Source organism: Hypanus sabinus, chromosome 9 (genome assembly GCF_030144855.1).
Source record: "Hypanus sabinus isolate sHypSab1 chromosome 9, sHypSab1.hap1, whole genome shotgun sequence".
NCBI lineage: Eukaryota > Metazoa > Chordata > Chondrichthyes > Myliobatiformes > Dasyatidae > Hypanus > Hypanus sabinus.
In genome coordinates, this window is record NC_082714.1 from 14,373,173 (window position 1) to 14,384,507 (window position 11,335).

Consider the following 11,335-nt stretch of genomic DNA (forward strand, 5'->3'; position numbering starts at 1 on the left):
ACTTGCAGCCTCTCCACTCTCAAGGTTCCTCCCCCACCGCTGTTTGCCAACCTGACCCCTGACAATCGATCTGAAATCCGCTTATCACCAGCTCCCCATCTGCCCAGAGAACCGCCCCTACACCGCCTTCGAGGCGGGCGGCAGGCTCTATCACTTCCTGCGCGTCCCTTTCGGTGTCACGAATGGTGTCTCTGTCTTCCAGAGGGAAATGGACCGGATGGTGGACCAGTACCAACTGCAGGCCACATTTCCCTATCTGGATAACATCACCATCTGTGGTCACGACAGGCCAGATCATGACGCCAACCTCCAACGATTTCTCCAAGTGGCCGCAGCTCTGAACCTTACTTATAACAGGGACAAGTGTGTGTTTGGAACCACCCGCCTTGCTATACTTGGGTATGTCGTGGAAAACGGGGTTATTGGCCCTGATCCTGAATGTATGCGCCCCCTGTTAGAACTCCCTCTTCCCACCACTCTCAAGGCCCTCAGACGGTGCCTGGGTTTTTTTTCCTATTACGCCCAATGGGTCCCCCATTACGCAGACAAGGCACGCCCCCTGGTCAAGTCTACCTCGTTTCCCCTCTCTGCTGAGGCCCGCGCGGCCTTCAGCTGCATTAAAGAGGACATTGCTAAAGCTACGATGCATGCCGTGGACGAGACCGCTCCCTTCCAAGTGGAGTGTGATGCCTCCGATTTCGCTCTGGCTGCTACCCTCAATCAGGAAGGCAGACCAGTAGCATTCTTTTCTCGCACCCTCCAAGGCTCCGAAATTCGGCACTCCGCGGTGGAGAAAGAAGCCCAGGCCATAGTGGAGGCTGTTAGGCACTGGAGGCACTATCTTGCTGGCAAAAGGTTCACCTTGCTGACCGACCAGCGCTCGGTTGCGTTCCTGTTCAGCAACCAACAGCGGGGCAAAATCAAAAATGATAAGATTTTGCGGTGGAGAATAGAACTCTCCACCTACACCTATGATATCCTGTACCGGCCTGGCAGACTCAATGAGCCCCCTGATGCCCTATCCCGGGGAACATGTGCTAGCACACAGCTCGGCCAGCTGTACACCCTTCATGCACAACTTTGCCATCCAGGGGTCACCCGATTTTACCATTTTGTGAAAGCTCGGAACCTGCCATACTCCCTGGAGGACATCAGGACGATGACCAGGGACTGCCAAATTTGCACCGAGTGCAAACCGCACTTCTACCGTCCTGACACAGCGCAACTTATCAAGGCCACCCGCCCTTTTGAACGACTGAGTGTTGACTTTAAGGGCCCCCTTCCCTCCACTGACCGCAATGTCTATTTTCTCAGTGTTATCGACGAGTACTCACGGTTCCCCTTTGCCATTCCCTGCCCCAACACCAATGCCACGTCCGTCATAAATGCCCTGCGCCAGCTCTTCACTCTGTTCGGGTATCCCTGCTATATCCACAGTGATAGAGGGTCCTCCTTTATGAGTGAGGAGCTGCGCCAGTACTTGCTAGCTAGGGGCATTGCTACCAGTCGGACCACGAGTTATAGTCCCCGGGGTAATGGCCAGGTGGAGCGGGAGAATGCCACAGTGTGGAAGGCCACACTTTTAGCCCTTAAGTCAAAAGGGTTGCCGGTCTCTCGATGGCAGGAGGTCCTCCCTGAGGCACTGCACTCTATCCGCTCTCTGTTATGTACGTCCACCAATGCCACCCCTCACGAACGCCTATTCTCTTTTCCCAGGAAGTCTGTCACTGGGACCACCCTACCAGTTTGGTTGACGTCCCCGGGGCCAGTGCTGCTCCGGAAACATGTGAGGAGCAATAAATACTCCCCGCTGGTAGAGAGGGTTCACCTTCTACATGCGAACCCCCAGTATGCTTACGTGGTCTTACCTGATGGGCGGGAGGACACGGTCTCCATCCGCAACCTGGCACCCGCAGGTGCAGCAGACCACTACCCTGAAGGCTCTCCAGTAACTATGAACCCTGCACCAGAGGTGACACCGTGCTCACCAGGCCCTACACAGACTCCTCACGACAATTGTATACCGGGCGTTTCGTACGCATTTATACCAGGCGCCTCGCACATGCGTGAGGGATCACCGGCGCCTAGTGGGCAGGAACAAGCGCAACCTCCGTCCCCTGTGCAATCACCAATGTCACCGGCATCCATGCGATCACAGCCGGTGCTACGTAGATCGCAGCGACAGATTCGACCACCTGATAGACTTGACTTGTAAGAAACTTCGCCACATGGGGACTCTTTCAAACAAAGGGGGGGTGAATGTGGTGAACTATGTGCCTGTCTGGACACGCCCCCTGCTGACTGCTCCTGTGGCTCCTCCCACAGGCCCCTGTATAAAGGCGATCTGAGGCCTGACGCTCGGCCTCAGTCTCCAGGACATAGTATGATGGACACTCACTCCTGGTTCCTTCTTCCAGTCAATAAAAGCCGATATCTCGCCTTATGTCTCAGTGTGAGTTATTGATGGTGCATCAAAAGTACAGTCGAGTGGTTTACGCTGTTTTGTAGTGTTATGTTTTGTTCTGCCGAGCGTTGTGGGAATGCTACGTTGGCACCGGAATGTGTGGTGACACATCCTTGGTTGTTAACTCAAATGACACATTTCACTATATGTTTCGAATTACACATGATAGATCTGAATCTGATGCAAAGTATTGATTATAGCTGTGGAAAAGGAAGTACATCTTTTTAGAATTAAACAGAAAGAGAGGGAAGGGGGGGGAGAGAGAGAGAGAGAGAGAGAGAGACAGAGACAGTGAGTGTGTGTGTGTGTGTATGAAAACAAACTTATGGACAAGGCGTTGTATTCTACTGGCTATGTACAAGACAATGGGATACATTCAACTGCTGAAAAATAACTATGGATGGCACACAATTTTGAACTTAACATCACAACTTTCTGTAAAACCTTCTATTTGCTCTTTGCAAGTTCTTTGAAACATGCTACATGAATCCCTGAAGTGCTAGAACACTGATATTCATTCCTTTCCAGTACATGCACTGAAGTTCAAGGCAAATGGTTCCCGGCTGACTGACCACAAAGTAAACGTATCAATTCTAATTGCTAACTATTAGTTTAAGTGGATAATGTGAAAATTTCTTTGCAAGATGGAAAACCAATCAAATTGTTCCGGCTGCTTTTAGCAAGAAATAAATTACCAGTTTTATGTTTTAACTAAGCAACCTGCTTGTAATAAAATGACCACTGTTTGCATAACAGACGTCAAAAATGATCCAGCTATTACCATCTACACCTCGATTGGACCTATCCGTTGTGTCTTTACAGGTGCTGATACCTCTGCCATTAATATTTTCTTTTACATGATATAAACTCTTATGTGCTTGACTCTCTGCTACTCAGTCCTTCCATGTTGTTTCATCGGCTCTTCTTTTCTCTATGTGTATAAAGTCCATTATCATCCAATACTTTGATCATTTGAGAGACTTATATTCAATGGCCACTTTATTAGGTAACTCCTGCACTGAATACAGTGGCCACTGAGTGTATGTTCGAGGTCTTTGGGTCCTGTAGCCCATCCACTTCAAGGTTCAATGTGTTGTGTGTTCAGAGATGTTCTTCTGCACACCACTGTTATAATGTGTGGTTATTCAAGTTACTGTCACCTTCCCGTCAGCTTGAGCCTGTCTGGTCATTCTCCTCTGATCTCTCTCATTAACAATGCATTTTCGCCCACAGAACTGCTGCTTACTGAATTTTTTTTTTGTTTTTTGCACTATTCCCTGTAAATTCTAGAGACTGGCATACCACCCCATCTGGTGCCAATAATCATTCCACAGTCAGAGTCACTCAGATCATGTTTCTTCCCCATTCTGATGTTTGGTCTGAACGATGACTGAACCTCTTGACCATGTCTACATGCTTTTATGCATTGAGTTGCTGCCATATGATTGTCTGATTCGATATTTACATTAATGAGCAGGTATACAGGTGTACATAATAATACAGCCACTGAGTGCATGCAGAAAGAACAAAGTACAGTTTTAGAGATATGATACTACAGGTACACATACACTCAGTGACCATTTTATTAAAGACAAGAGGTAGCTAATAAGGCAGCCACTGAGTGTATATGTACCTGCAGTATCATATCTCTAAAAGTGTTACACCTGTTATACTATCTGAGAATATCCCACCCTCACTTCTTTCCAAATCCCTTAAATAGTGGAGTTTCTTATACCGTTCTCCATCCCAGCACCAACAGCTTTGCAACGAGCAATGCCACAGAAGTCCAGCAAGTTATTTTACAAAGATAATTAATATTTACATCTGCTTTTAATTTTATTGGATGCCTTCTATATAGTTGTCATAATGTAATTATAATTATTACTACAACCATCAAATAACATTAGTTTTACATGTACACAGCTAAAGGAGCATTAATTACAGTGTCCCGCAGAGACACAAGAGAGACTGCAAATGCTGGAAAGCTAGATCAACATGCACAAAATGCTGAAAGAACTCAAAATTCAAAGTGAATTTATTGTCAAAGTATATAAGTTCTGTGTAAATGTCTTAGGCACATATGTACTGCTAGGGTGCCTAGGATGTTTGTGCGGTAATGTATTTTTCAATCTGAAGCAGATAGCAAGTTTGTGAATCTGGTGGGAGCAAATGACTTTGGGAATGGCAAGGGTGCAGTGCCACAGGAGGGGCAGCGGAGGAGTGCCAGGGGCAGGGGGTGGCGCAGCTCCAGACACATCTAGTCCTGAGACACCAGGCAAGGTCATTTCATTCCAAACAACTGGCTTATTGATCATTACAGGATGTCTGTCTGGTGCTTCCCACTTCCTCCCCTCTCACTTTCTTTTTTCCAAACGTGATTCCCTCTCCCTGACCCCTTTCCATTCTCAGACCACAACAGAGACCCATATCAGAATCAAGTTTATCATCACTCACATCTGTCATGAAATTTGTTTCTTTTTCTGCATCAATAAAGTGCAATACATAAAGTTACTACAGTACTGTGTAAAAGTCTTAGCTATATGTATATACACCCAGACTTTAGCACAGGTCTGTATACCATATACAATTCTGAGTTTATTTTCCTTGCAGGCATCCACAGGAAAACAACGAAATACAAATGAATCAATGAAAATCCAAAGACTGACAAAAATCCAGTGTGTTCAAGTGCAAAGAATTAAAATATGTAAACAGTACTGAGGACACAGACTCAGCGATTCAGGCAGCATCTCTGGAGAAAAATAAATTGGGTATGGGTGTGGTGTGTGTCCTATCATTGACAGGTTTATAAACAAATGGTAATTATATAAAACTATAAGACCATTAGACACAGGAACATAATTAGGACATTAGGCCCATCGAGTTTGCTCCACCACTTAATCATTGCTGATTTATTATCCCCAGACTTCTGCCTGTAACTTTCAACACCCTTACTAATCAAGAACATATCAAACTCCACTTAAAATATACCCAGTGACTTGGCCTCCACAGCTGTCCATAAATTGTAGAGACTGATAAATGTGAAAATCCCAGGAGATCAGCAGTTTCTGACATACTCAAACCACCCCATCTGTCACCAACAATCATTTCCATGGTCAAAGTCACTTAGATCACATTTCCTCCCCATTTTGATGTTTGGTCTGAACGACAGCTGAACCTCTTGACCATGCCTGCATGATTTTATGCATTGAGTTGCTGCCACATGATTGGCTGATTAGATAATTGCATTAACGAGCAGGTATACAGGTGTACCTAGTAAAGTGGCCACTGAGTGCGTGTGGAAAGAACAAATAAGATACATTCAGTTACCACTGTACTCGGGACAAGAGGTAGCCAATAAGGCAGCCACTGAGTGTATGTGTACCTAAGGGACAATATCTTTACAACTGTTACACCTGTTATACTGTCTGAGAATTCCACAGATTCACAGGTGGAGGTTGATAGGTTCTTGATTAGCAAGGGTATATGAATTATATCAATGTGTATCACAAAATTTGAATATTACATAAAAAAATTACGAACAATGGAAATATTTCTGAAGGCAAAAAGCATTCCAAGCAGGGAAGGGTAGATAAAAATTGAAAAGGAGGGATAGCAGAAGGTGGAATTGGAGTGAAACAACAGTTCAGATAAAATACAATACTAAACAGATTGCCCAGGATACTGCCTAGTCTACAGAGCATGTCTTATGAGGATAGGTTGAGTGAGCTAGGGCTTTTCCCTTGGAGTGAAGGAAGATGAGAGGTGACTTGATAGAGGTGTACAAAATAATAAGAAGCATATACTGAATGCAGAATTTTTCCCAGGGTGGACATGGCTAATAAAAGTGGGCATAATTTTAAGGTGATTGGAGGTCATTTTAAATCCTTTACAAAGAGATTAATGGGTGCATGGAACGCCCTGCCGTGGGTGGTGGCCAAGACAGATACATTAGAGACATTTAAGAAACTCCTAGACCAGAATCAGAATCAGAATTAGGTTTATTATCACTGCCACATGTCGTGAAATTTGTTATCTTGGCAGCAGCAGAAAAATGGAGGGTTATGTAGGAGGGAAGGGTTAGATCGAACTCAGAGTAGGTTAAAAAGTAGGCACAACATCATGCACTGAAGAGCCTGTACTGTGCTGTAATGTTTTATGTTTAAATCAAAAGAAAAACAAACAATAAATATCAGATTTACCACAAAAGATCATAAAAAGGAGATGAACTTTTCTTTTAACCAGAAGACATTTTTCTTAATATGCGATCCCATGAACTCTACATTGACTAAAGTGACACATGCTTACCTATTTTGGATCGCAAGCAACTTGAAAACATTATCAGAAAAATAATCTCATGGCATAGTTAAAATGATAATAACCTAATTTGTTGTTCCATTAAAAAGCTATTATTATTTTGGGATAAAAACAAATTGGAATTTAATAGAAATGTGCTAATACTAGCAGCTGCAGGCAAATTAAGATAATAACTGCACTTTAATGGAGAAATCAATCACTTTAAGATTTATAAGGCCAATGTCATAGGGAATGTTTGTCAAGACATTAATTCCTTGTGGTACTTAATATTATGCCAAGAAGTATCTAATTGCAATGTGTTTTAGCCTAATCTTCATATTGTTGATCTACACTTCAGATTGTTACAACCTATGGAGAAAGGTACTTCATTCTTGAACCATTCACAAAAATCAGTGGAACACAATCCTAATTAATTGGTGGTGAAGTGCTTCTCCATTTTAATCATGGCAAAAGGCACGACTTCAATAATCATGCTATAGCATTAGCTAATCCTAAACAATAAAGTTGACAAGCTTTCGTATTAGTAGGATGAAAAAGAAACCGCAGGCAGCACTAGTCTTTTGTACACTTACACTCTGTGGCCACTTTATTAGGTCTACCAGCTCATTAATGCAAATATCTGATCAGCCAATCACAACTCAATGCATAAAAGCATACAGACATGGACAAGAGGTTCAGCTGTTCAGACCAAACACAGAATGGGGAAGAAATAAATGACTTTGACTGTGGAATGATAGTTGGTGCCAGACAGGGTGGTTTGAGTATCAACAGCGGTGGAAGGAAACCTGGGTCACAGGCGCTGTAACAACATAATACTAATCACTATACTAAAGCAGACTACTATGTGCAATGATCAAGTACTAGTGGGCTTAATTAATACAAAAGATTTTGGAAAATATTATCTAATTCATGTAAAGTGGTCAAAACTTGAGGTGGGACCTTAAGCTTGACCTTGAAGAGGATGGACGGCCTGTCCCTGCATCTATTTCTGATGTTCCTCACCCTGAATCATGTGTTGTCACACTACTTACACATACCCAGTGGCAGATGCCTGCAAACATTGAAAGCGCCCTGTCACTGTCACAGGTGGCATGGTGGTGTAGTGATTAGTATTATGATGTTACAGCGTCCACGACCCAGGTTTCCTTCCACCGCTGTGGGTAAGGAGCTTGTAGTCTCCCCACCACCGCATGGGTTTCCTCTTGGTGCTCTGGTTTCTCCCACCTTCCAAAGACATACAGGTTAGGAAGGAATTGTTCCCATGGGTGTAATTGGATGGTGTGAGCTCATTGAGCCGGTAAGGCCTACTACCAAGCTGTGCCTCTAAATAAAATATAAGAACTGTCACCATAAAGAATCGGGTGCAATGCGAAACCTTAAATAACCTCAGGGCAATCGCAGAACAAATACAGAAAGCTGATGTGTAGGTGTGGCGGAAGGAAGGGTGTGAAACCATGGCTTCAATATATCTGGCTATCAGGCCCTGAGATAGTCTACACAGACATCCTGAGTGATCCTTTGGTGTAATGGCGGTTGGTTGTCTGTCTTATCCGACGATGACGTTAGATTTGTGCCACTCCGCTGTGTATTCGCAGGCGGCTGCTGAGTCCAAGTTGTGAGTGAGATAGACATCCACAATAAGGACATGAGAACTGTACTGGATCTGCGAGCAGATCCCCTGCTGTTGCTTTCCTTCCTTGTCGGGCAGCGATCAGTACTCCTAGGCGTCTCTCCTCCAGGATGTCATGAGCATTTCTAGCCAAGGCTCGCCAGCCAGTCCGGTCGCGCACGTTTTGGTACAAGCCCAGCGTGTGCAACGTTAACTCTCACGCTCTCTTTGATCCTCTGATGGGGCTTGCCTCGATTCCTCTTGCCCAGCGAAAGCTCGCCGTATAGCAGATGTTTGGGGATTCAGGAATCCTTCATCTGTATGACATGTCCTGTCCACCAAAGCTGTGCATATACAACCATGGCCTCGACACTGGCGTTCCCTGCACTGCCAAGGACCCTGGGTTTGTGACTCAGTCCTGCCAATGGATGCCAAGCCATATGGAATCCCTCTAGCAAATTGAGGCAGACACAAATCACGCTGGCAGGGTTTGCTGCATGCACCTTGGCTGCACCCTCCCCAAAGGCTTCAATGAGTAATGGGTCAGTCAGCAGTACTGTGTAAAACACCCAGCAATAAAACCTGAGGCTGATAGATAAACCACATCAGTGGAGCAAAGGGCCCTTTAATTCACGGCTCCATGCCAATCTCCTGTGTGGCTTGCTCTATGTTCTTTTGCGAGTGATAACCGTTGGTGACAGGTCACACATTTACCAGTCAATGTCTGTCCCTGATCACGTTAATAGCCAGAGGTGAGCACTAATATTTATACCATCCTAAATTTGAAGTTAGTGTCATAAGTAATGATTGTTATGAGGAAGCTATTAGAAACCAAAAAATAAAATTGTTCTGCATGACTAGTGATCGGAAACTGACCTCCTGCCAGGCCCTACAAAAGTACTCAGACCAATTTCCCATTGATTGCTAACAGATATAGAAATTATCATTAGCCATCATGTAAAATGGCCTTTTACACACAAATCACCCATAAAATATCCACAAATATGTCTAGTTTCTAGACAATGATCTTTATTACTATCTTAAAAGAGTTTTATTGTTTGATTTTTTTAATAGCTTCCTCAATAACAATTAGTACTGATGCCCCTAACTTCAAAACCAAACACAAGAGACTCAGCAGATGCTAAAGTCCAGGCAACAACACAAAATTCTTGAGGAACTCAATGGGTCAGGCAGCATCTATGGAGAGGAGTAATAAGTTGACAATTCAGGCCGAGGCCCTTCATCACTGATTCTTTATTCCTTCCAATTGGTGCTGCCCGACCTGCTGAGTTCTTCCAGCATTTTGCGTCTGTGACAGCAAAGCTATTGGTGCTCGCCACTATTACAGGGCAAAACTGAAAATGCTGCATGAAGTACACACATATATAATTAAAGATGGAAGTTCCAAATGCGCTTCAGTGGTCTTTCAGAAGGCTTTTCTAACGGCATATTCAGAAATCTAATAAAAGTTCAAGTAGAAGGCGGCTTTCTCTTGTAACACTCAAAGAACAATGTAGTAATTATGCTCATTGACAGCATTTCCAAAATTAATTTCCTTTTACTTCAGCATAACCAGACCGAGGAAGCAGTATTCAAAAAATATACACCAAGTGGCCACTTAATCCGTTACAGGAGTGGAACCTGGTGTGGTTTTCTGTTGCTGTAGCATGTCCACTTCAAGATTCAACATGCTGTGCATTCAGAGATGCTCTTCCGCACACCACTGTTGTATTGCATGGTTATTTGAGTTACCTTTGACCCTCTCTCATTAACAATGAGTTATCACCCACAGAACTGCATTTTTTTCACCATTCTTTGTAAACTCTAGAGACTGTTGTATATGAAAGTTCCAGTTTCTGAGATACTCAAACCACCCTGTCTGGCACCAACAATCAATCCACAGTCAAAGTGACTTAGATCACATTTCTTCCCCATTCTGATGTTTGGTCTGAACAACAACTGAGCTTCTTGACCGTGTCTGCTTGCTTTTATGCATTGAGTTGCCGTGACATGATTGGCTGATCTGATATTTTCATTAACAAGCAAGAGTACAAGTGAGCACTGAATATATACCTATTGATGGTACTTCTGAAATTAATTTCCCCTGACTTCTATATCTGGTTATGTTGAAAGCAGTGTTCAACAAATAGACATCACTATATTACTACATTGCATTTAGCAGGAAAGAAACTCTTACCTAATATATTTAAGAATTATTTATGCTATAACGTCAGCAGAAACTTCCATGATTCTTTGCACTATGGAAAAGTGCTTTTGTAAGTGAGATCCTAAATCATAATTACTTTGTGACCTCTTTGGCCTCAAAAGAATTAAATTTTAAATGTGTGGATTCTAATTCCCCTTCAAATGGATTTTCAAGTACCTTATAATCGGGAGTCTGATAGCAATGATGCTTATCTTACTGGATTACAGGCCAGGACTCAAATAATTCTCAAATGGAAGTTCGAATCCCAAACACAGTCATTGGGGAGTGAAAGCTAATTAACGAACAAGCTGGCATCAGCCTTAGTGGCTATGCAATTTGCCTCATAAAAGGTAAAGTGCCTCATGAGAAAGAAGCACAACAGCTGAAGCCTCGAGACAAGGCAGAAGACAATGCGTTGCATTAAGACAATCAAAATAATCTCATATTGTGGACCTCCTTTTAACCACACTTGGTGACAGCAGGAACAGTGCTGTGCACACATCCCCATCACAAACACAGCATTAACTACAAATTGGCCTCTCCTCCATCGGTGAAGCAGATAACTCAAAGTTTGGTGGTGCTGTGGATAATGCAGAAAGGTTGTTGTAGGCTAGAACAGAACAGAGCTGGGCTGAAAAGAGGCTCATGCAGTCTAATCTGCAAATGAGTGAACTGACACACTTTGGAGAGTCGAACCTGAAGGCAGAGTGCAAAGTTAATGGCAAGACTCTTTGCAATGTTG

The 11,335-nt window shown here is 43.6% G+C and overlaps 1 protein-coding gene across 1 annotated transcript; it reads left to right on the forward strand.

Moving 5' to 3' along the window:
- Positions 1 to 466: 466 nt before the first annotated feature.
- Positions 467 to 4,725, forward strand: LOC132398970 (uncharacterized). The gene is made up of 2 exons (XM_059978808.1): positions 467 to 1,373; positions 4,604 to 4,725. The coding sequence occupies exons 1-2, from the start codon at positions 644 to 646 to the stop codon at positions 4,723 to 4,725; spliced, it is 852 nt and encodes a 283-aa protein (XP_059834791.1). The 5' UTR covers positions 467 to 643.
- The last annotated feature ends 6,610 nt before the right edge of the window (positions 4,726 to 11,335 follow it).

What these genes read in the sequence shown, in the direction of transcription:
- LOC132398970 (XM_059978808.1), top strand. Translation starts at nt 644, where the DNA reads ATGCATGCCGTGGACGAGACCGCTCCCTTCCAAGTGGAGTGTGATGCC. An exon ending in CTGCCCCAACACCAATGCCA is followed by an intron (nt 1,374 to 4,603) that starts CGTCCGTCATAA and finishes AATCTGAAGCAG; the next exon opens with ATAGCAAGTTTGTGAATCTG.